Raw genomic sequence first — 26,810 nt, forward strand, 5'->3', positions numbered from 1 at the left:
CACTTTAGGTCAAAGTCTGCAGCGAGCTGGCTGGTTTCTTACTACTAGGCAACAGAGCAGCGGCACAAAACAGATGGCAGTTTGTAGCATATCTATGAAACAGCCACACAGCAGTGGGATAAATGAACGGATGTGCAAGATGGAATTGTCCTTGGGCACTCCCACCCACCCTTGGGCACTCCCACCCACCCTTATGTTGGATATTAAATAGGACATGCACAGTTTAACAAACCAATAATTTCAGCGACAAGGACTGCCACACTTGTGGCTGAAATGATTGGTTTGTTTGGGCCCCCAAAATAACAAGCTACCAATTGCCTTAAAGCAGGGCACGGGGAACCTCCGGCCCGTGGGCCATATAAGGCCCGCAAAGCCACTTGTTCCAGCCCGCTGCTGTGTGTCAGGGGAGGAGAGCGTAGCATGCGGTGCTGAAAACTCTCTCCGAGTACACACTGGAGGGTGGGCAGCTTAAGTAATACAAAGCCAGTTTGTACAAGGGCCTCCATATTTATTTTTTTTCCTTCTAGTACACAAAGGGACTTTGTGACATGCCTACTATTTTACGGTGTCGAAATTTGTGAAATTTCTGTTTGTGAACGTACAGTTTGTTTTGCTGCCTTAGTGGTTTTCAGGTTTTTTTTACATCTCTAAAGTTGCGTGGAGTCAGACCGCTTTCACACACGGTACTATACAACTATGGTGTACTGGGGTGTAGTGCACACAACTATTTGATTTAATTTTTTTGGTGACGCACCTTGTCCCACACTGCGTGGAGTCAGACCGCTTTCACACACGATACTATACAACTATGGTGTACTGGGGTGCAGTGCACACAACAAACAATGTAAAGAAAGAAGAGCAAATATTTTTTTTTTTTTTTTTTGGTGACGCAGCTTGCCCCACACTGCGTGGAGTCAGACCACTTTCACACACGGTAGTATTAGCTATGGTGTACTGGGTGCAGTGCACACAACAAACAATGCAAAGAAACAAGAGAAAAAATGTTTTACATTTTTGGGGGTACGCAGCTTGTCCCACACTGCACACAACTATTTGATTTAATTTTTTGGGTGACACACCTTGTCCCACACTGCGTGGAGTCAGACCGCTTTCACACACGGTACTATACAACTATGGTGTACTGGGGTGCAGTGCACACAACAAACAATTGGGGTCATTCCGAGTTGATCGCTCGCTAGCTAGTTTTAGCAGCCATGCAAACGCATAGTCGCTGCCCACGGGGGAGTGTATTTTCACTTTGCAAGTGTGCGAACGCCTTAGCAGCCAAGCGGTACAAAAACATTTTGTGCAGTTTCTGAGTAGCTCTGGACTTACTCAGCCCTTGCGATCACTTCAGACATTTTGGTGCCGGAATTGACGTCAGACACCCGCCCTGCAAACGCCCAGACACGCCTGCGTTTTCCCTACCACTCCCTGAAGACGGTCAGTTGCCACCCATAAACGTTCTCTTCCTGTCAATCTCCGTGCGATTGGCTGTGCGAATGGATTCTTCGCTAGATCCATTGCACAGCAACTATGCTCTTTGCACCCGTACGATGCGCGTGCGCATGCGCAGTTTTGCCATTTTTTACCTGATCACTGCACTGCGAAAATCCATAGCGAGCGATCAACTCGGAATGAGGGCCAATGTAAAGAAAGAAGAGCAAACAATTTTTAAAAATTTTTTGGTGACGCAGCTTGTCCCACACTGCCTGCAGTCAGACCGCTTTCACACACGGTAGTATTAACTATGGTGTACTGGGTGCAGTGCACACAACAAACAATGCAAAGAAAGAAGAGCAAACATTTTTTTTTTTTATGTCCCACACTGCATGGAGTCAGACCACTTTCACACAAGGTACTATAGTGTACTGGGGTGTAGTGCACACAACAAAAATGTTTTTTTTTTTTTTTTTTGGTGATGCACCTTGTCCCACACTGCGTGGAGTCCGACTGCTTTCACATATGATATTATACAACTATGGTGTTCTGGGGTGCATTGCACACAACAAACAATGTACAGAAAGAAGAGACAATAATTGTATTAATTATTTTGGCGACGCAGCTTGTCCAACACTGCATGGAGTCAGACCGCTTTCACAAACAGTACTATATAACTATGGTGTACTTGGGTGCAGTGCACACAACAAACAATTTAAACAGCAAACATTTTTTTTTTGGGGGGGGGGGGGGGCACAGCTTGTCCCACACTGCATGGAGTCAGACTGCTTTGACACACGCACTGTGAACGCAGAGGGTGGGGCCTGTGTAGTCACTGTAGTACCACTGTGATGGACTTAGGGGACTGGTCACTGGACACAGTGACAGTACCACAGCCCCTTTAATGGACAGTGACAGCATCAAAGAAAACCACTAGCTGTGCTTGACACAATGACTACTGCCCCTTAGATGTACACTACTGACTGACAGCCTCTTATGTACACTACTACACTGACTGACACAGCCCTGGGCCGTTATACCACTGACTGACACAGCCCCACAGACAGACCCTGAAGGAGCCGTTATACCACTGGCTGACACAACCCCACAGACAGCCCATGATGGACACTCTGACTGACAGCCCCACAGCACAGCCCTGATGGACACTCTGACTGACAGCCCCACAGCACTGCCCCTGATGGACAGTCTGACTGACAGCCCAAAAGCACAGCCCCTGATGGATACTTTGGCAGCCTGTCCTTAAAAGGACAAAGACTGACAGCACACAACAGCAGAGCTCCTTGCAGCGTGGAAGCATGCAGGGTAATGGCACCGAGCTGCGGGACGCCAAGCTTTTATAGACTTGAAGTCTTGTGAGAATCCAACGCGGGATGATGACATTACGCCTCTACCACGATCCCGAGCCTGGCGGGAACTTCGCGAGCCCGGCTTGCGAATGGCTCGACACGCTATGTTCACAGCTGTTCGGATTCCTGGGAATCGGAACCACTCATCTCTACCCTGTATATCTATCTACTTTATCTACTCTATCTATCTATCTATCTATCTATCTATCTATCTATCTATCTATCTATCTATCTATCTATCTAGGGGCACCAATATTTACAGTATCTTGCCACCGGGCAACAGGGACAAACTTACGCCACTGTATATACTGTGGATACAGATGAAAAAAAGTCATTTATAGTTGATTTAATATTAGATCCCACTTGTTAAGGCTAAAATAATGTGATTCTGGTAAAAAGAATCTGGATTAAATTTTCTCATTAGCTGTCTTAAAAGACACATTTTCTTTTCATAACTACTTTATGTTTTGTTTCCAAGCAACATGATTACAACAAAGTAGTCATGTCTTTTAGTAATCAGGGCTTGACCACAAGCTCTTTCCCAGCCTCCGGTGGATGATAATTGCAAGTGGTAACTTACAAAACTGTATTGCAATTATGGGAAATATTTTCATGTCTCCAACACATTCAAAATGCTCTATGTGATATATAAGCCCCTCAGAGATAATAGGGGAAGATGTACTAAGCCTTGAAAAGTGATAAAGTAGCCAACCCGCGGCTCTTTCATCCTCCACATGCAGCAGCAGCGCGGTGAGCAGCACTTTGGGGGAGGCGGAGGCACTGCGGGGACATGTGTATCTGCACTGGGGGCATATCTGGCACTGTAAGGGCCTGTGTATCTGGCACTGGGGGCATATCTAACACTGTAAGGACATGTGTATCTTGCACTGGGGGCATATCTGGCACTGTGAGGACTAGTGATGAGCGGGTTCGGTTCCTCGGAATCCGAACCCCCCCGAACTTCACCCATTTTACATGGTTCCGAGGCAGACTCGGATCCTCCCGCCTTGCTCGGTTAACCCGAGCGCGCCCTAACGTCATCACCCCACTGTCGGATTCTCGCGAGATTCGTATTTTATATAAGGAGCCGTGCGTCGCCGCCATTTTCACTCATGCTTTGGAGATGATAACGAGAGGACGTGTCTGCGTCCTCTCAGTTCTTTCTTTGTACAGTGTGCTGCAAATATCTGTGCTCAGTGTGCTGCAAATATATGTGCTCAGTGTGCTGCAAATATCTACGTTCTCTGCCTAGAAAACGCTCCATATCTGTGCTGCATTGTAGGAGGACAGTGTAGAATTTTGCTGACCACCAGCCTTTCAAAATCTTTGAAAAAGTCACGGGTTGCGTGACGAAACGCGTCAGGACTCCTCCCCCCTCTCTCACTGATTGACCGCACGCTCTGGGATACATCTCACAGCCCTATTCCACCGGCTACAGGAGCGAGCGGTACGCGTCCTAACACAGGACTTAGCCGACGTGTGAGTTCCGTGCGGCTGCCGTGGCCGATACTTAGGCCTCTCTCCCTTTGATCATCAACGGACGGTGCACGTCCAGGGAGCATCGGAGGAGGCCCACATACAGCTGGATTCTCGTGGCTGCTTTCATTCAATCAGCCGCACATCTGCCTTTTCCCCATAATTGCAGCGGGCGGTGCACGCCCAGGGAAACTGAATTAACAGCAGTGGGATCCTGATCAGCACGGACCAACAGCTACGAGCTCTCCCACTGTACAACTCATTGGGCATTTTGGATTCACCCGAGGACGCTCGGGTCCACTAGCCATATTGGAGAGGTAACTTAACATTCCATTGCTACCTATATACCGGCTTCCTGAACTCTGAGGCGACTCACACTATAGCCGAATATTTTAGAGCACACAATTGCTTTCAGCATTCTCTTTCACATTTAGTAACTGTGTTTCATTCAACAGCTACACATCTTTATACAGCAGTCTTGGAAACAGTGTTCTATAAGCATTGTAACTTCTTGCTACATTTGGACTGCCGTCAGCTATTCAGTTTGTTTTATTGCTCTGTGTCTGTTGAAATAATATATGCAATTTATGTGAGCTTTAAATCTTCACACACGTGGCAATTTAGTGAGGACAGGGATTATGTATTGCATTTTGATATGAGCTTGTTATAAACAAAGTGTGTTTTATATTGGTTTATTTTGATAATAAATATTTATTCTATTTTCATCTGACTCCTTGGTTGTGAAAGAATTCAGGACTTCATGATGTCAAAATGAAATGAGCGCCTCTATTAATTCTTTTTTCTGATTTATCTAGTATTAGGAGTATCACACAACTCCTTATAGAGGTGAACGTACTTTTGACATTATTAATTCCGGGAATAGGATACAAGATTAGCTTAATTGGTAGACACAGCGCAGCAATTTTCTCTCCCTTTTTTTCCAGTCCACTGCTCTACCTACCTCTGTGTCGTCAAGTATACTATCCATCCATACCTGTGGTGCATTTTAGTTGTGCGCAGTATATATAGTAGGAGGACAGTGCAGAATTTTGCTGACCACCAGTATATAATATATATCAGTACGGTACAGTAGTCCACTGCTCTACCTACCTCTGTGTCATCAAGTATACTATCCTTCCATACATGTGGTGCATTTTAGTTGTGCGCAGTATATATAGTAGAAGGACAGTGCAGAATTTTGCTGACCACCAGTATATAATATATAGCAGCACGATACAGTAGTCCACTGCTCTACCTACCTCTGTGTCGTCAAGTATACTATCCATCCATACCTGTGGTGCATTTTAGTTATGCGCAGTATATATAGTAGGAGGACAGTGCAGAATTTTGCTGACCACCAGTATATAATATATAGCAGTACGGTACAGTAGTCCACTGCTCTACATACCTCTGTGTCGTCAAGTATACTATCCATCCATACCTGTGGTGCATTTTAGTGGTGCGCAGTATATATAGTAGGAGTACAGTGCAGAATTTTGCTGACCACCAGTATATAATATATAGCAGTACGGTACAGTAGTCCACTGCTCTACCTACTTCTGTGTCATCAAGTATACTATCCATCCATACCTGTGATGCATTTTAGTTGTGCGCAGTATATAGTAGGAGGACAGTGCAGAATTTTGCTGACCACCAGTATATAACATATAGCAGTATGGTACAGTAGTCCACTGCTCTACCTACCTCTGTGTCGTCAAGTATACTATCCATCCATACCTGTGCTGCATTTTAGTTGTGCGTAGTACTATATAGTAGGAGGGGACAGTGCAGAATGATGCTGTGACCACCAGTATATATATAGCAGTACGGTATAGTAGTCCACGGCTCTACCTCTGTGTCGTCAAGTACACTATGCATCCATACCTGTGCTGCATTTTAGTTGTGCGCAGTACTATATAGTAGGAGGGGACAGTGCAGAATGTTGCTGTGACCACCAGTATATATATAGCAGTACGGTACAGTAGTCCACTGCTCTACTTCTGCGTCGTCAAATATACTACAAAAGTTCAGTAAAATGACCCAAAAATCAAAATTAAAAGCGTCTGATGAGAAGCATAAACTTGCCAATATGCCATTTACGACACGGAGTGGCAAGGAACGGATGAGGCCCTGCCCTATGTTCATGGCTAGTGATTCAGATTCACATGAGGATAAAAGCACTCATCCTCTCACTAGAAAACTGCAGTGCCACACCTAGATGGGCCAGGTGTTTGTGTCGGCCACTTGGGTCGCTTAGCTTAGTCACACAGCTACCTCATTGCACCTCTTTTTTTCTTTGCATCATGTGCTGTTTGGGGACTATTTTTTTTAAGTGCCATCCTTTCTGACACTGCAGTACCACTCCTAGATGGGCCAGATGCTTGTGTCGGCCACTTGGGTCGCTTAGCTTAGTCACACAGCTACCTCATTGCACCTCTTTTTTTCTTTGCATCAAGTGCTGTTTGGGGACTATTTTTTAAAGTGCCATCCTGTCTGACACTGCAGTGCCACTCCTAGATGGGCCAGGTGTTTGTGTCGGCCACTTGGGTCGCTTAGCTTAGTCACACAGCTACCTCATTGCACCTCTTTTTTTCTTTGCATCATGTGCTGTTTGGGGACTATTTTTTTGAAGTGCCATCCTGTCTGACACTGCAGTGCCACTCCTAGATGGGCCAGGTGTTTGTGTCGGCCACTTGGGTCGCTTAGCTTAGTCACACAGCTACCTCATTGCGCCTCTTTTTTTTCTTTGCATCATGTGCTGTTTGGGGACTATTTTTTTAAGTGCCATCCTGTCTGACACTGCAGTGCCACTCCTAGATGGGCCAGGTGTTTCTGCCGGCCACTTGGGTCGCTTAGCTTTGCCATCCAGCGACCTTGGTGCACCTCTTTTTTTCTTTGCATCATGTGCTGTATGGGAACTATTTTTTAAATCTGCCATCCTGTCTGACACTGCAGTGCCACTCCTAGATGGGCCAGATGTTTGTGTCGGCAACTTGGGTCGCTTAGCTTAGTCATCCAGCGACCTCGGTGCAAATTTTAGGACTAAAAATAATATTGTGAGGTGTGAGGTGTTAAGAATAGACTGGAAATGAGTGGACATTATGGTTATTGAGGTTAATAATACTATGGGATCAAAATGACCCCCACATTCTATGATTTAAGCTGTTTTTGAGGTTTTTTTGTAAAAAAACACCCGAATCCAAAAGACACCCGAATCCGACAAAAAAATTTCAGGGAGGTTTTGGCAAAACGCGTCCGAATCCAAAACACAGCCGCGGAACCGAATCCAAAATGAAAACACAAAACCCGAAAAATTTTCGGTGCACATCACTAGTAAGGACATGTGTATCTGGCACTGGAGTCATATCTGGCACTATAAGGACATATGTACCTGGCACTATGGGGCATATATGTACCTGGCACTATGGGGCATATATGTACCTGGCACTGTAGGCATATATGTATCTGGCACTGTGGAGCATATATGTATCTGGTACTGTGGGGGCATGTGTATCTGGTACTGTGGGGGCATGTGTATCTGGCACTGGGGGTATATACTGTATTTATCTGGCACTGTGGGGACATATGTGTATCTGGAACTGTGGGGGCATAGATGTATCTGGTACTGTGAAGGCACCCATTTTTTGGCATTTTTATATGTACAGTATGTGGCACCGTACAACATGACTAAAAACAGGGTTATGACACAGAGTCACACTCCTACAAACGTCATACCAAAAGGTGTGCGCACAAAAATGGGGCGTGGCTTTGTGACAACTAGGCCAGGTTCATGATAGTGGCTCTTGACCTTGACTACGGATCTTTTCTGGCTCTTTGCATCTGACTGTTTGGCCACCCCTGAAGTAGAAAGTGATAAAGTACCAGCCAATCAGCTAACTGACAAATAATAGGCTGTGATTGAAAAATGACAGGATCTGATTAGCTGGTAGTTTATCACTCCGTACTTTATAATTTTTAAGGCATAGTGCATCTAGACCTAGGGCATTGGATTAACACAAGCCAGTTATAATGAAGCTGAAGTGGAGCTTAGTGTTTATTTATAAAGGTGCTGATCAATGCTTTACAACTGCACTTTACTGCCGTAAACTCCTTGTCACATTTATAATTATTAGAGATGTGCGGTGGACACTTTTCGGGTTTGATGTTTTGGTTTTGGATCTGGATGATTTTTTAAAAAGCCATAAAAACAGCTAAAATCACAGAAATTGGGGGTAATTTTGATCCTACGGTATTATTAACCTCAATAACATTTATTTCCACTCATTTCCAGTCTATTCTGAACACCTTATACCTCACAATATTGTTTTTAGGCCAAAAGGTTGCATAGAGGTCGCTGGATGACTAAGCTAAGTGACACAAGTGGGCGACACAAACACCTGGCCCATCTAGGGGGTCATTCTGAGTTGTCGCTCGCTAGCAGTTTTTAGCAGCCGTGCAAACGATATGCCGCCTCCCACTGGGAGTGTATTTTAGCTTAGCAGAAGTGCGAACGAAAGGATCGCAGAGCGGCTACAAAATAATTTTGTGCAATTTCAGAGTAGCTTCAGACCTACTCAGCGCTTGCGATCACTTCAGACTATTCAGTTCCTGTTTTGACGCCACGAACACGCCCTGCGTTCGCCCAGCCACGCCTGCGTTTTTCCGAACACTCCCTGAAAACGGTCAGTTAACAGCCAGAAACGGCCTCTTCCTGTCAATCACTCTGCGGCCAGCAGTGCGACTGAAAAGCTTTGCTAGACCTTGTGTGAAACTACATAGTTCGTTGTAATAGTACGATGCGCGTGCGCATTGCCCCGCATACGCATGCGCAGAAATGACTTTTTTTTTTGCCTGATCACTGCGCAGTGAAGGAAAGCAGCTAGCGATCAACTCGGAATGACCCCCTAGCAGTGGTACTGCAGTAGCAGACAGGATGGCACTTTTAAAAACTAGGCCCCAAAGAGCACATCATGCAAAGAAGAAAAAGAGGTGCAAGATGGAATTGTCCTTGGGCCCTCCCACCCACCCTTATCATTTCAGCGACAGGGTCTGCCACACAACTGTGGCTTAAATTATCGGTTTGTTTGGGCCCCCACCAAAAAAGAAGCAATTAATCTGTCCTTGCACATACTGTCTCTACAGTGGCAAGATGTCGTCCTCATCCTCAGACCCCCCCCCCCCTCCTTCAGTGTTTATATCCTCATCCTCACAGAGAAATAATATTCAAACAAAACCACACCATTTAGGTGTCAGTGGACTGCTTACGCTATTATCCAAAAAAGTTTCTGAACTTGACAATGACATTATGAATGTGCTTCAGGTGACATATAAGGAAGGATGTTCCTAGGTGGTTAACATCCTAGAATAATTACAGCATACAAGACAGGGCCAGTGTACATTGATTTTAACTGCACCCTAGAATAATGACAGCATACAAGACAGGGCCAGTGTGCATTGATTTTCACTGTACCCTAGAAAAATTACAACATACAAGACAGGGCCAGTGAAAATTGATTTTCACTGCACCCTAGAATTATTACAGCATACAAGACAGAGACAGTGTACATTGATTTTCACTGCACCCCTGTATTTTTACAACATACATGGCCAGTGTAATTTTATTTGAACAGCAACACCACTATATTTTACAGCATACAAGAGCAATGTGCTTTTAATTTTTAACAACTGCGCCTCTGAATTTTTACAATATACAGGGCCATTGTAATGTTATTTGAACAGCAACACCCCTGTATTTTACAGCATACAGCAGTGTGCTTTTAACTTTTAACAACTGCTCCTCTGAATGTTTACAACATACAGGGCCAGCAGCACCCCTATATTTTACAGCATACAGCAGTGTGCTTTCAATTTTAAACAACTGTAGCCCTGAATTTGTATAGCATACAGGGTCAGTATAATGTTATTTGAACAGGAACACCTCTATATTTTACAGCATACAGCAGTGTGCTTTTAATTTTTAACTGCACCCCTGAAATTTTACAACATTCAGGACCAGCAGCACCCCTATATTTTACAGCATACAGAAGTGTGCTTTAATTTTTAACAACTGCACCCCCGACTTTTTACAACATACAGGGCCAGTGTAATGTTATTTGAACAGCAACACCGCTACATTTTACAGCATACAGCAGTGTGCTTTTAATTTTTAAAAACTGCACTTCTGACTTTTTACAACTTACAGGGCCAGTATAATGTTATTCGAACAGCAACACCCCTATATTTTACAACATACTGCAGTGTGCTTTTAACTTTTAACAACTTCACCTCTGAATTTTTACAACATACATGGCCAGCAGCACCCCTATATTTTACAGCATACAGGAGTAGTGTGCTTTTAATTTTTTAACAACTGCACCTCTGAATTTTTATAGCATACAGGGCCAGTGTAATGTTATTTGAACAGCAACACTCCTATATTTTACAGCATACAGCATTGTGCTTTTAATTTTTAACTGCAATCGTGAATTTTTACAAAATACAGGGCCAGCAGCACCCCAATATTTTCCAGCTTACAGGAGGACAGTGCGTCTGCACCCTGTACAACACAGTTACAGCCAGGACAGCAACACCCATGTACAGCTGCAGCACATGAAACACCAGTGACAGCCAGGACAGCCAGGACAGCACCGCTAACACAGCACAGGTACACCACAGTGACTGCAGCACCCCTACAGAGCACACACTATCCCCACCCAACACCACCACCCACAGAGACAGAAGTCTGTCTCCCTCACTCTCCAAGTCCAGAGTGAAAATGGCGGCGGCGCACGGTTGTTTTTATGGAATCCAAAACCCGCGAGATTCCAACAGTGGGATGATGACGTGTTGCCCTGTTCTGGTTTCCGAGTCTGGCGGGATTTTCCGAGTCGGGCTCGGATCCGGGCTCGGGACGTGATGTTCCGGGGAGGTTTGGTTCTCATGGAACCGAACCCGCTCATCTCTAATAATTATATTACCAATGTCCAAGGGGGAAGTGAGAAGTACAGTCTGCACTGCACAGAGATCAGGGGCTCTCTGAAGCACTTTATCTAGAAATATTGGGACAAAAAATAAGTTTTACATTTCCCAAGCACTCAATTGTAATCAAAGTAGCCTAAAATATTTATTTTCTGTGCTGTATGGATAATTTTATCATGCGCTAACCACAGTGTTTCATGATCAGAGTTTATCCTTGATTAAAAAAAATAATAATCTTATCTAATAAAAGACTATAACACTTCTCCTCACCTCTGAGTATTGTGCACAACAGTGGCCACTGGATGGCGCCCGATGGAGCAATTCAAGTGTTGCTCTGTTCGGGCATGCACAGCCGCCAGTGCTGACATTACTGTTATGTTTTCCAGCATTTCAACGTTCTGGTAACTACTTACATTATAAATGTCCTACAGTACATAAGTTTGTATGTTACATTGTTCATTTCCTTACCCAGATCTATGATGCGTTTCCATGGCTGATGAGATTTCTTCCTGGCCGTCACCATAAGACATATCATCTGCTAAAGAAGCTCAGCCATTTTGTTGAAACTAGAGTCCAAATTAACTTGAAAACTTTGGATCCTAATAACCCCAGAGATTATGTTGACGCTTTCCTCATCAAAATAGAAAAGGTAAAATGTAAACTTAGTTATTAGGATAAATTAAAATAGTTTTAATTTAATTACTGTATATACTGTATAGAGAACAGATCTGTTTCAGTAAGGAAATATATCAGCTACGATATAATGACTGTCACATGGAGTACTTGGAGGGGTTATGAGGATGTTCTATAGTGAGTAATAGGAGGAACATACTAGAAAGCATTGTATGGAGTCATATGAACAATTATATCATTGGAAGTACAGTATATAAAAATTTATTTTCCTGAGGTGTACAGTTTCCAATATCCCTAAATTGGGAGTCATATAATATATATATATATATATACAGTATATATAATATAGGACCTGTCTGTGGACATAAAATAGTGCACTGGATCCTGTTGCCATCTGGAACCACTGCCATTGGGGACCTAACTTCTGGACCACAGAGCCGGTAATATATATCCAGTGTCGGACTGGGGCATGTAGGACCCACCGGGGGAATGGGCCCATGTTTAGGGGTGTGGCCAGTCTGCAGAGGGGGTGTTGCCTGCCACATCATTGGTTTTACTAACAATTAGAGAGTGCAACATCTGGGCCCCTTCATAAATATATACAGTAAATTCAGCTGCTGCCTGCATGATAATGTACCAGATTAATAACAGATTAATAACCGCAATGCACTGTAGAAAATACACCATAGTCCAGTATAAGGTAACATATGTATGATGTATAATTCAAGTGCACAGTCTGGAACCTGATCCTTAGAGCAGGAGGTGGGCCCCCCAGGCAGTGGGGCCCACCGGTGGTTTCCCCTGTACCCCTGTGGACCAGTCCAAGCCTGTATATATCTAAAAACTGGATGAATGAACTGAGTCTAAACAAAGTCTGTCATTGAAACAGTCACCTAACCCTGTCTAGGGTATCTAAACATCTCTCTTCCAAAGGCATCTTAATATTTGCTGCATTCACGTAACTTCCATGCGTTTTTGTTATGCCAATGGAATATTTATTTCTTATTTTTAAAGTGTATAAAAAATTCCTTTTTTATTGTACTTATATAGTACTATTTAGCGCTTTATCCTTTCCTCTTTTATCCTATTTGCTTTGGGAGATTTACTATCTCCTGTTACATAGCTGCTGGGTTGAAACACTCATCGGAGCACCTGAATTTATATACGAGTTATATCATTTTTCCTGCTGAGACATCTTAAGGAGATAAGGAGTTTTGGCAAATGATGGAAGCCGTTACTAAGATTCATGGAACGTGTTTTATGGAGTAATAGTAGATTGTTGTAGTTATATTATATTGATGCAATGGAGCCTATGTAGCAATAGGAGGGGTTATTTATTTGGGATGTGGTTAAAATGCCAGATGTTGGGATCCTGGCAGTAGGAATGCCAATGCCTGAATCCCGACACCTGTCAGAATGCCGACCCCCGACAGGCCAGGAGACCGACACACAAATCCTGACAGCTGACATCACGACCATAAGTAACATACATAGTAACATAGTTAATGAGGTTGAAAAGAGGCAAAATACCCATCGGGTTCAACCTGTATTCTGTATTAAGCTGTGCACATTATAATGGACCGGTTGAAGTAATGGTTTAGTACTAATTGACAACTATAATTCATACCACTCCCAGATATTTAATTTCAATATATTAAATGCTATAGCCTTGGATATGTTTTTCAGTTAGAAATTTGTCCAATCCGTTTTTAAATGTATTTACAGAGTTCGCCATTATTACCTTCTCGGGCAGGGAGTTCCAAATCTTTATTGCCCTAACAGGGAAGAACCCTTTCCTGCGATGTGTACAGAATTTTCTCTCCTCTAGCCTCAACGAGTGACCACGTGTCCTATACAGAGTTCTATTAGTAAACAAATACCCTGCTAACTCCTTGTAATGACCCTTTAAATATTTGAAGATATTAATAATGTCTCCTCTTAGTCTCCTCTTTTCTAGTGTATACATATTTAACTCCAGTGTCTCTAACCCTTTAATCAATATAGTAGCTCACCTTTAAACTCGTTTGAGTTCCCCGATATCTTTTTTATAATATGGTGTCCAAAATTGAACACAATATTCCAGGTGCGGATGTACCAATGATTTGTACAGCAGCAGGATTACATCTTCGTCCCTTGACTCAGTAGAGTGGGCGGGTTAGGTTGCTGGAGGAGGAGGTTAGGCTGCAGGGAAAGGGGTTTAGGGTTAGGCAACACCAGGTGGAGGTTAAGTTTAGGCACTAAGGGGGAGGGTTAGGCTGGAGGGTGGGGAGGTGAGGTTTAGGCACCATGGGAAGAGGTTAGGGTTATACTGTGGTAATGGAGGGTTAGGGGGTAGGGGACAGGGGGGAACATACTTAACTCCCCCCTGTCGGAAATTAAAATATCGGGATGCTGCCATCGGTAGTATGACCGCCGAGAAATCTTACTGAATCCTTGGTAATGTTAGAGACTTTACATTGAATCAATGATATTTATTGAGGCAATCTCTTTATCTCCTCAGGAGAAAGCGAACCCAGACAGTGAATTTAACATGAAGAATTTACTGGCGTGTACCTTACAAATCTTCTTTGCTGGGGTGGATACTGTCAACACAACGCTAATCTATTCTCTCTTAGTTCTTCTGAAATATCCTGATGTCCTTGGTAAGTGTGACACTAAAATCCTTTATCTTTATGGTTAGCATCATCACATCGATCACTAGTTGGTGTTTTTTTTACAACAATGGATAAAAGTCCAACTTAAGAATTTTACTGCAGATCATCTACAGTACAGTTTGTATTCTTTGTATGCTTCATACAAACAAGCATTACAGCAACCCTAATTGGGCAGTACCTTGCACTTTGTAAATGTTTGAAATAGAGCTTTCTAATACCGCTTTTACATCAAATATAGCGATTCGCAGACGGGAGCCCGATACGGTGCTAGCCGGCTGCGACCCGCTTCAGCCCCCTTTCCCATAGTGATGAGCACCGGAAATTTTTCGGGTTTTGTGTTTTGGTTTTGGGTTCGGTTCCGCGGCCGTGTTTTTTGTCGGATTCGGGTGTGTTTTGGATTCGGGTGTTTTTTTCAAAAAACCCTAAAAAACAGCTTAAATCATAGAATTTGGGGGTCATTTTGACCCCAAAGTATTATTAACCTCAATAACCATAATTTCCACTAATTTTCAGTCTATTCTGAACACCTCACACCTCACAATATTATTTTTAGTCCTAAAATTTGCACCGAGGTCGCTGGATGACTAAGCTCAGCGACCCAAGTGGCCGACACAAACACCTGGCCCATCTAGGAGTGGCACTGCAGTGTCACGCAGGATGGCCCTTCCAAAAACTACTCCCCAAACAGCACATGACGCAAAGAAAAATGAAAGAAAAAAGAGGTGCAAGATGGAATTGTCCTTGGGCCCTCCCACCCACCCTTATGTTGTATAAACAGGACATGCACACTTTAACCAACCCATCATTTCAGTGACAGGGTCTGCCACACGACTGTGACTGAAATGACGGGTTGGTTTGGACCCCCACCAAAAAAGAAGCAATTAATCTCTCCTTGCACAAACTGGCTCTACAGAGGCAAGATGTCCACCTCATCATCATCCTCCGATATATCACCGTGTACATCCCCCTCCTCACAGATTATCAATTCGTCCCCACTGGAATCCACCATCTCAGCTCCCTGTGTACTTTGTGGAGGCAATTGCTGCTGGTGAATGTCTCCACGGAGGAATTGATTATAATTCATTTTAATGAACATCATCTTCTCCACATTTTCTGGATGTAACCTCGTACGCCGATTGCTGACAAGGTGAGCGGCGGCACTAAACCCTCTTTCGGAGTACACACTTGTGGGAGGGCAACTTAGGTAGAATAAAGCCAGTTTGTGCAAGGGCCTCCAAATTGCCTCTTTTTCCTGCCAGTATAAGTACGGACTGTCTGACGTGCCTACTTGGATGCGGTCACTCATATAATCCTCCACCATTCTTTCAATGGGGAGAGAATCATATGCAGTGACAGTAGACGACATGTCCGTAATCGTTGTCAGGTCCTTCAGTCCGGACCAGATGTCAGCATCAGCAGTCGCTCCAGACTGCCCTGCGTCACCGCCAGCGGGTGGGCTCGGAATTCTGAGCCTTTTCTTCGCACCCCCAGTTGCGGGAGAATGTGAAGGAGGAGATGTTGACAGGTCGCGTTCCGCTTGACTTGACAATTTTCTCACCAGCAGTTCTTTGAACCCCAGCAGACTTGTGTCTGCCGGAAAGAGAGATCCAAGGTAGGTTTTAAATCTAGGATCGAGCACGGTGGCCAAAATGTAGTGCTGTGATTTCAACAGATTGACCACCCGTGAATCCTTGTTAAGCGAATTAAGGGCTCCATCCACAAGTCCCACATGCCTAGCGGAATCGCTCTGTGTTAGCTCCTCCTTCAATGTATCCAGCTTCTTCTGCAAAAGCCTGATGAGGGGAATGACCTGACTCAGGCTGGCAGTGTCTGAACTGACTTCACGTGTGGCAAGTTCAAAAGGTTGCAGAACCTTGCACAACGTTGAAATCATTCTCCACTGCGCTTGAGACAGGTGCATTCCACCTCCTATATCATGCTCAGTTGTATAGGCTTGAATGGCCTTTTGCTGCTCCTCCAACCTCTGAAGCATATAGAGGGTTGAATTCCACCTCGTTACCACTTCTTGCTTCAGATGATGGCAGGGCAGGTTCAGGCGTTTTTGGTGGTGCTCCAGTCTTCTGTACGTGGTGCCTGTACGCCGAAAGTGTGCCGCAATTCTTCTAGCCACCGACAGCATCTCTTGCACGCCCCTGTCGTTTTTTAAATAATTCTGCACCACCAAATTAAAGGTATGTGCAAAACATGGGACGTGCTGGAATTTGCCCAGATTTAATGCACACACAATATTGCTGGCGTTGTCCGATGCCATGAATCCACAGGAGAGTCCAATTGGGGTAAGCCATTCTGCGATGATCTTCCTCAGTTGCCGTAAGAGGTTTTCAGCTGTGTGCGTATTCTGGAAAGCGGTGATACAAAGCGTAGCCTGCCTAGGAAAGAGTTGGCGTTTGCGAGATGCTGCTACTGGTGCCGCCGCTGCTGTTCTTGCGGCGGGAGTCAATACATCTACCCAGTGGGCTGTCACAGTCATATAGTCCTGAGTCTGCCCTGCTCCACTTGTCCACTTGTCCGTGGTTAAGTGGACATTGGGTACAACTGCATTTTTTAGGACACTGGTGAGTCTTTTTCTGAGGTCTGTGTACATTTTCGGTATCGCCTGCCTAGAGAAATGGAACCTAGATGGTATTTGGTACCGGGGACACAGTACCTCCAACAAGTCTCTAGTTGGCTCTGCAGTAATGATGGATACCGGAACCACGTTTCTCACCGCCCAGGATGCCAAGGCCTCAGTTATCCGCTTTGCAGCAGGATGACTGCTGTGATATTTCATCTTCCTCGCAAAGGACTGTTGGACAGTCAATTGCTTGGTGGAAGTAGTAAAAGTGGTCTTACGAATTCCCCTCTGGGATGACCATCGACTCCCAGCAGCAACAATAGCAGCGCCAGCAGCAGTAGGCGTTACACGCAAGGATGCATCGGAGGAATCCCAGGCAGGAGAGGACTCGTCAGAATTGCCAGTGACATGGCCTGCAGGACTATTGGCATTCCTGGGGAAGGAGGAAATTGACACTGAGGGAGTTGGTGGGGTGGTTTGCGTGAGCTTGGTTACAAGAGGAAGGGATTTACTGGTCAGTGGACTGCTTCCGCTGTCGCCCAAAGTTTTTGAACTTGTCACTGACTTATTATGAATGCGCTGCAGGTGACGTATAAGGGAGGATGTTCCGAGGTGGTTAACGTCCTTACCCCTACTTATTACAGCTTGACAAAGGCAACACACGGCTTGACAAATGTTGTCCGCATTTCTGTTGAAATACTTCCACACCGAAGAGCTGATTTTTTTGGTATTTTCACCAGGCATGTCAATGGCCATATTCCTCCCACGGACAACAGGTGTCTCCATGGGTGCCTGACTTAAACAAACCACCTCACCATCAGAATCCTTCTGGTCAATTTCCTCCCCAGCGCCAGCAACACCCATATCCTCCTCATCCTGGTGTACTTCAACACTGACATCTTCAATCTGACTATCAGGAACTGGACTGCGGGTGCTCCTTCCAGCACTTGCAGGGGGCGTGCAAATGGTGGAAGGCGCATGCTCTTCACGTCCAGTGTTGGGAAGGTCAGGCATCGCAACCGACACAATTGGACTCTCCTTGTGGATTTGTGATTTCGAAGAACGCACAGTTCTTTGCTGTGCTTTTGCCAGCTTAAGTCTTTTCATTTTTCTAGCGAGAGGCTGAGTGCTTCCATCCTCATGTGAAGCTGAACCACTAGCCATGAACATAGGCCAGGGCCTCAGCCGTTCCTTGCCACTCCGTGTGGTAAATGGCATATTGGCAAGTTTATGCTTCTCCTCCGACGATTTTATTTTAGATTTTTGAGTCCTTTTTTTACTGATATTTGGTGTTTTGGATTTTACATGCTCTGTACTATGACATTGGGCATCGGCCTTGGCAGACGACGTTGATGGCATTTCATCGTCTCGGCCATGACTAGTGGCAGCAGCTTCAGCACGAGGTGGAAGTGGATCTTGATCTTTCCCTATTTTTGGAACCTCAACATTTTTGTTCTCCATATTTTAATAGGCACAACTAAAAGGCACCTCAGGTAAACAATGGAGATGGATGGATACTAGTATACTTATGGATGACGAGCGACTGCCGACACAGAGGTAGCTACAGCCGTGGACTACCGTACTGCGTCTGCTAGTATAGACTGGATGATAATGATATAAAAAATATATATATATATCACTACTGCAGGACAGGTATATATTGTATAATGACGGACCTGCTGGACACTGTCAGCACTGCAGACTCCTAAACTACTAGTATGAAGAAGATAGAAAAAAAAAAACCACCACAGGTAGGTATACAATTATGGACGAGCGACTGCCAGTGCCGACACAGAGGTAGCTACAGCCGTGGACTACCGTACTGCGTCTGCTAGTATAGACTGGATGATAATGATATAAAAAATAATAAGATTTTACTTACCGATAAATCTATTTCTCGTAGTCCGTAGTGGATGCTGGGACTCTGTCAGGACCATGGGGGGATAGCGGCTCCGCAGGAGACAGGGCACAAAATGTAAAAGTTTGACCACTAGGTGGTGTGTACTGGCTCCTCCCCCTATGACCCTCCTCCAAGCCTCAGTTAGGATACTGTGCCCGGACGAGCGTACACAATAAGGAAGGATTTTGAATCCCGGGTAAGACTCATACCAGCCACACCAATCACACCGTACAACTTGTGATCTGAACCCAGTTAACAGTATGACAAACGTAGGAGCCTCTGAACAGACGGCTCACAACAATAACAACCCAATTTTTTTTGTAACAATAACTATGTACAAGTATTGCAGACAATCCGCACTTGGGATGGGCGCCCAGCATCCACTACGGACTACGAGAAATAGATTTATCGGTAAGTAAAATCTTATTTTCTCTGACGTCCTAGTGGATGCTGGGACTCCGTCAGGACCATGGGGATTATACCAAAGCTCCCAAACAGGCGGGAGAGTGCGGATGACTCTGCAGCACCGAATGAGAGAACTCCAGGTCCTCCTTAGCCAGGGTATCAAATTTGTAGAATTTTACAAACGTGTTCTCCCCTGACCACGTAGCTGCTCGGCAGAGTTGTAATGCCGAGACCCCTCGGGCAGCCGCCCAAGATGAGCCCACCTTCCTTGTGGAATGGGCCTTGACAGATTTAGGCTGTGGCAGGCCTGCCACAGAATGTGCAAGTTGAATTGTGCTACAAATCCAACGAGCAATCGTCTGCTTAGAAGCAGGAGCACCCAGCTTGTTGGGTGCATACAGTATAAACAGCGAGTCAGATTTTCTGACTCCAGCCGTCCTTGAAATATATATTTTCAATGCTCTGACAACGTCCAGCAACTTGGAATCCTCCAAATCGCTAGTAGCTGCAGGCACCACAATAGGCTGGTTCAGGTGAAACGCTGAAACCACCTTAGGCAGAAAGTGAGGACGCGTCCGCAGTTCTGCCCTGTCCGAATGGAAAATCAGATATGGGCTTTTATACGATAAAGCCGCCAATTCTGACACTCTCCTGGCTGAAGCCAGGGCCAGTAGCATTATTACTTTCCATGTAAGATATTTCAAATCCACCGATTTGAGTGGCTCAAACCAATGGGATTTGAGAAAATCCAAAACTACATTAAGATCCCACGGTGCCACTGGGGGCACAACCGGGGGCTGTATATGTAGTACTCCTTTTACAAAAGTCTGGACTTCAGGAACTGAAGCCAATTCTTTCTGGAAGAAAATCGACAGGGCCGAAATTTGAACCTTAATGGACCCTAATTTGAGGCCCATAGACAATCCTGTTTGCAGGAAATGTAGGAATCGACCCAGTTGAAATTCCTCCGTCGGGGCCTTCCTGGCCTCACACCACGCAACATATTTTCTCCAAATGCGGTGATAATGTTGTGCAGTCACCTCCTTCCTGGCTTTTACCAGGGTAGGGATGACCTCTTCCGGAATGCCTTTTTCCCTTAGGATTCGGCGTTCAACCGCCATGCCGTCAAACGCAGCCGCGGTAAGTCTTGGAATAGACACGGTCCCTGCTGAAGCAGGTCCCGTCTTAAAGGTAGAGGCCACGGATCTTCCGTGAGCATCTCCTGAAGTTCCGGGTACCAAGTTCTTCTTGGCCAATCCGGAGCCACGAGTATCGTTCTTACTCCCCTTTGCCGTATAATTCTCAGTACTTTTGGTATGAGAGGCAGAGGAGGAAACACATACACTGACTGGTACACCCATGGTGTTACCAGAGCATCTACAGCTATTGCCTGAGGGTCTCTTGACCTGGCGCAATACCTGTCCAGTTTTTTGTTGAGGCGGGACGCCATCATGTCCACCATTGGTCTTTCCCAATGGACCACAATCATGTGGAAGACTTCTGGATGAAGTCCCCACTCTCCCGGGTGCAGATCGTGTCTGCTGAGGAAGTCTGCTTCCCAGTTGTCCACTCCCGGGATGAACACAGCTGACAGTGCTAACACATGATTTTCTGCCCAGCGGAGAATCCTTGCAGCTTCTGCCATTGCCCTCCTGCTTCTTGTGCCGCCCTGTCTGTTTACGTGGGCGACTGCCGTGATGTTGTCCGACTGAATCAACACCGGCTGACCCTGAAGCAGAGGTTTTGCCAGGCTTAGAGCATTGTAGATTGCTCTTAGCTCCAGTATATTTATGTGAAGAGACATCTCCAGGCTTGACCACACGCCCTGGAAGTTTCTTCCCTGTGTGACCGCTCCCCAGCCTCTCAGGCTGGCATCCGTGGTCACTAGGACCCAGTTCTGTATGCCGAATCTGCGGCCCTCTAACAGATGAGCACTCTGCAACCACCATAGCAGAGACACTCTTGTCCTTGTGGACAATTTTATCCGCTGATGCATCTGCAGATGCGATCCGGACCATTTGTCCAGCAGATCCCACTGAAAAGTTCGTGCATGGAATCTGCCGAATGGAATCGCTTCGTAAGAAGCTACCATTTTTCCCAGGACTCTTGTGCATTGATGCACAGATACTTTTCCTGGTTTTAGGAGGTTCCTGACTAGATCGGATAACTCCCTGGCTTTCTCCTCTGGAAGAAATACCTTTTTCTGAACAGTGTCCAGAATCATCCCTAGAAACAACAGACGTGTCGTCGGGATCAGTTGGGATTTTGGAAAATTCAGAATCCACCCGTGTTGTTGGAGCACTACTTGGGTTAGTGCTACTCCGACCTCCAGCTGTTCTCTGGATCTTGCCCTTATCAGGAGATCGTCCAAGTAAGGGATAATTAAGACGCCTTCTCTTCGAAGAAGGATCATCATTTCGGCCATTACCTTGGTAAAGACCCGGGGTGCCGTGGACAATCCAAACGGCAGCGTCTGAAACTGATAATGACAGTTTTGGACCACGAACCTGAGGTATCCAGATTCGCTATCACTGCTCTGAGTGACTCCATCTTGAACTTGAATTTTTGTATGTACAGGTTCAGAGATTTTAGATTTAGAATTGGTCTTACCGAGCCGTCCGGCTTCGGTACCACAAATAGCGTGGAGTAATACCCCTGTCCCTGTTGTAGGAGGGGTACCTTGACTATCACCTGCTGAGAATACAGCTTGTGAATGGCCTCCAATACCGTCGCCCTGTCGGAGGGAGACGTTGGCAAAGCAGACTTTAGGAAACGGCGAGGAGGGGACTTCTCGAATTCCAACCTGTAACCCTGAGATACTACCTGCAGGATCCAGGGGTCCACCTGCGAGTGAGCCCACTGTGCGCTGAAATGTTTGAGGCGACCCCCCACTGCCCCTGAGTCTGCTTGTAAGGTCCCAGCGTCATGCTGACGCCTTTGTAGAAGCCGGGGAGGGCTTCTGCTCCTGGGAAGGAGCTGCTTGTTGCAGTCTCTTACCCTTTCCTTTGCCTCGGGGCAAATAGGAATGTCCTTTTGCTCGATTTGTTCTTATAGGAACGAAAGGACTGTGGCTGAAAAGCCTGCGGCTTCTTCTGCTGGGAGGTGACCTGGGGTAAAAAGGTGGATTTTCCGGCCGTTGCCGTGGCCACCAGATCCGATAGACCGACCCCAAATAATTCCTCCCCCTTATACGGCAATACTTCCATATGTCGTTTGGAATCCGCTAGAGATGAGCGGGTTCGGTTTCTCTGAATCCGAACCCGCCAGAACTTCATGTTTTTTTTCACGGGTCCGAGCGACTCGGATCTTCCCGCCTTGCTCGGTTAACCCGAGCGCGCCCGAACGTCATCATGACGCTGTCGGATTCTCGCGAGGCTCGGATTCTATCGCGAGACTCGGATTCTATATAAGGAGCCGCGCGTCGCCGCTATTTTCACACGTGCATTGAGATTGATAGGGAGAGGACGTGGCTGGCGTCCTCTCCGTTTAGAATTAGAATAGATTAGAGAGACACTTGATTTACTAATTTTGGGGAGCATTAGGAGTACTCAGTAGTGTACAGTGCAGAGTTTTGCTGATAGTGACCAGTGACCACCACTTTTATTTATAATCCGTTCTCTGCCTGAAAAAAGCGATACACAGCACACAGTGACTCAGTCACATACCATATCTGTGTGCACTGCTCAGGCTCAGGCCAGTGTGCTGCATCATCTATTATCTATATATAATATTATATATATCTGTCTGACTGCTCAGCTCACACAGCTTATAATTGTGGGGGAGACTGGGGAGCACTACTGCAGTGCCAGTTATAGGTTATAGCAGGAGCCAGGAGTACATAATATATTATATAGTGAGTGACCACCAGACACACAGTGCAGTTTATTTAATATATCCGTTCTCTGCCTGAAAAAAGCGATACACACAGTGACTCAGTCAGTCACATACCATATCTGTGTGCACTGCTCAGGCTCAGGCCAGTGTGCTGCATCATCTATATATATTATATATCTGTCTGACTGCTCAGCTCACACAGCTTATAATTGTGGGGGAGACTGGGGAGCACTACTGCAGTGCCAGTTATAGGTTATAGCAGGAGCCAGGAGTACATAATATTATATTAAAATTAAACAGTGCACACTTTTGCTGCAGGAGTGCCACTGCCAGTGTGACTAGTGACCAGTGACCTGACCACCAGTATATAATATTAGTAGTATACTATCTCTTTATCAACCAGTCTATATTAGCAGCAGACACAGTACAGTGCGGTAGTTCACGGCTGTGGCTACCTCTGTGTCGGCACTCGGCAGCCCGTCCATAATTGTATATACCACCTAACCGTGGTTTTTTTTTTCTTTCTTTATACATATATACTAGTTACGAGTATACTATCTCTTTATCAACCAGTCTATATATTAGCAGCAGACACAGTACAGTGCGGTAGTTCACGGCTGTGGCTACCTCTGTGTCGGCACTCGGCAGCCCGTCCATAATTGTATATACCACCTAACCGTGGTTTTTTTTTCTTTCTTTATACATACATACTAGTTACGAGTATACTATCTCTTTATCAACCAGTCTATATATTAGCAGCAGACACAGTACAGTGCGGTAGTTCACGGCTGTGGCTACCTCTGTGTCGGCACTCGGCAGCCCATCCATAATTGTATATACCACCTAACCGTGGTTTTTTTTTCTTTCTTTATACATACATACTAGTTACGAGTATACTATCTCTTTATCAACCAGTCTATATATTAGCAGCAGACACAGTACAGTGCGGTAGTTCACGGCTGTGGCTACCTCTGTGTCGGCACTCGGCAGCCCGTCCATAATTGTATATACCACCTAACCGTGGTTTTTTTTTCTTTCTTTATACATACATACTAGTTACGAGTATACTATCTCTTTATCAACCAGTCTATATATTAGCAGCAGACACAGTACAGTGCGGTAGTTCACGGCTGTGGCTACCTCTGTGTCGGCACTCGGCAGCCCGTCCATAATTGTATATACCACCTAACCGTGGTTTTTTTTTCTTTCTTTATACATACATACTAGTTACGAGTATACTATCTCTTTATCAACCAGTCTATATATTAGCAGCAGACACAGTACAGTGCGGTAGTTCACGGCTGTGGCTACCTCTGTGTCGGCACTCGGCAGCCCGTCCATAATTGTATATACCACCTAACCGTGGTTTTTTTTTCTTTCTTTATACATACATACTAGTTACGAGTATACTATCTCTTTATCAACCAGTCTATATATTAGCAGCAGACACAGTACAGTGCGGTAGTTCACGGCTGTGGCTACCTCTGTGTCGGCACTCGGCAGCCCGTCCATAATTGTATATACCACCTAACCGTGGTTTTTTTTTCTTTCTTTATACATACATACTAGTTACGAGTATACTATCTCTTTATCAACCAGTCTATATATTAGCAGCAGACACAGTACAGTGCGGTAGTTCACGGCTGTGGCTACCTCTGTGTCGGCACTCGGCAGCCCGTCCATAATTGTATATACCACCTAACCGTGGTTTTTTTTTCTTTCTTTATACATACATACTAGTTACGAGTATACTATCTCTTTATCAACCAGTCTATATATTAGCAGCAGACACAGTACAGTGCGGTAGTTCACGGCTGTGGCTACCTCTGTGTCGGCACTCGGCAGCCTGTCCATAATTGTATATACCACCTAACCGTGGTTTTTTTTTCTTTCTTTATACATACATACTAGTTACGAGTATACTATCTCTTTATCAACCAGTCTATATATTAGCAGCAGACACAGTACAGTGCGGTAGTTCACGGCTGTGGCTACCTCTGTGTCGGCACTCGGCAGCCCGTCCATAATTGTATATACCACCTAACCGTGTTTTTTTTTTCTTTCTTTATACATACATACTAGTTACGAGTATACTATCTCTTTATCAACCAGTCTATATATTAGCAGCAGACACAGTACAGTGCGGTAGTTCACGGCTGTGGCTACCTCTGTGTCGGCACTCGGCAGCCCGTCCATAATTGTATATACCACCTAACCGTGGTTTTTTTTTCTTTCTTTATACATACATACTAGTTACGAGTATACTATCTCTTTATCAACCAGTCTATATATTAGCAGCAGACACAGTACAGTGCGGTAGTTCACGGCTGTGGCTACCTCTGTGTCGGCACTCGGCAGCCCGTCCATAATTGTATATACCACCTAACCGTGGTTTTTTTTTCTTTCTTTATACATACATACTAGTTACGAGTATACTATCTCTTTATCAACCAGTCTATATATTAGCAGCAGACACAGTACAGTGCGGTAGTTCACGGCTGTGGCTACCTCTGTGTCGGCACTCGGCAGCCCGTCCATAATTGTATATACCACCTAACCGTGGTTTTTTTTTCTTTCTTTATACATACATACTAGTTACGAGTATACTATCTCTTTATCAACCAGTCTATATATTAGCAGCAGACACAGTACAGTGCGGTAGTTCACGGCTGTGGCTACCTCTGTGTCGGCACTCGGCAGCCCGTCCATAATTGTATACTAGTATCCAATCCATCCATCTCCATTGTTTACCTGAGGTGCCTTTTAGTTGTGCCTATTAAAATATGGAGAACAAAAATGTTGAGGTTCCAAAATTAGGGAAAGATCAAGATCCACTTCCACCTCGTGCTGAAGCTGCTGCCACTAGTCATGGCCGAGACGATGAAATGCCAGCAACGTCGTCTGCCAAGGCCGATGCCCAATGGCATAGTACAGAGCATGTCAAAACCAAAACACCAAATATCAGTAAAAAAAGGACTCCAAAACCTAAAATAAAATTGTCGGAGGAGAAGCGTAAACTTGCCAATATGCCATTTACCACACGGAGTGGCAAGGAACGGCTGAGGCCCTGGCCTATGTTCATGGCTAGTGGTTCAGCTTCACATGAGGATGGAAGCACTCAGCCTCTCGCTAGAAAACTGAAAAGACTCAAGCTGGCAAAAGCACCGCAAAGAACTGTGCGTTCTTTGAAATCCCAAATCCACAAGGAGAGTCCAATTGTGTCGGTTGCGATGCCTGACCTTCCCAACACTGGACGTGAAGAGCATGCGCCTTCCACCATTTGCACGCCCCCTGCAAGTGCTGGAAGGAGCACCCGCAGTCCAGTTCCTGATAGTCAGATTGAAGATGTCAGTGTTGAAGTACACCAGGATGAGGAGGATATGGGTGTTGCTGGCGCTGGGGAGGAAATTGACCAGGAGGATTCTGATGGTGAGGTGGTTTGTTTAAGTCAGGCACCCGGGGAGACACCTGTTGTCCGTGGGAGGAATATGGCCGTTGACATGCCAGGTGAAAATACCAAAAAAATCAGCTCTTCGGTGTGGAGGTAT

At 45.2% G+C, this 26,810-nt stretch overlaps 1 protein-coding gene across 3 annotated transcripts in view; it reads left to right on the forward strand.

The window, feature by feature from the left end:
• LOC134949301 (cytochrome P450 2G1-like) overlaps positions 1-26,810 on the forward strand; it is a 362,663-nt gene that overhangs the window by 188,598 nt on the left and 147,255 nt on the right. For all 3 annotated transcript variants that reach the window (XR_010183138.1, XR_010183139.1, XM_063937796.1), the window contains exons 5-6: positions 11,734-11,910; positions 14,395-14,536. Coding sequence is in view for 1 of the 3 variants with exons in the window: in XM_063937796.1 (XP_063793866.1) it covers positions 11,734-11,910; positions 14,395-14,536 (319 nt within the window). In the remaining 2 variants the exon portion in view is untranslated. The remainder of the gene's footprint in view (positions 1-11,733; positions 11,911-14,394; positions 14,537-26,810) is intronic.

This window comes from Pseudophryne corroboree, chromosome 8, assembly GCF_028390025.1.
Source record: "Pseudophryne corroboree isolate aPseCor3 chromosome 8, aPseCor3.hap2, whole genome shotgun sequence".
Taxonomy (NCBI): Eukaryota; Metazoa; Chordata; class Amphibia; order Anura; family Myobatrachidae; genus Pseudophryne; species Pseudophryne corroboree.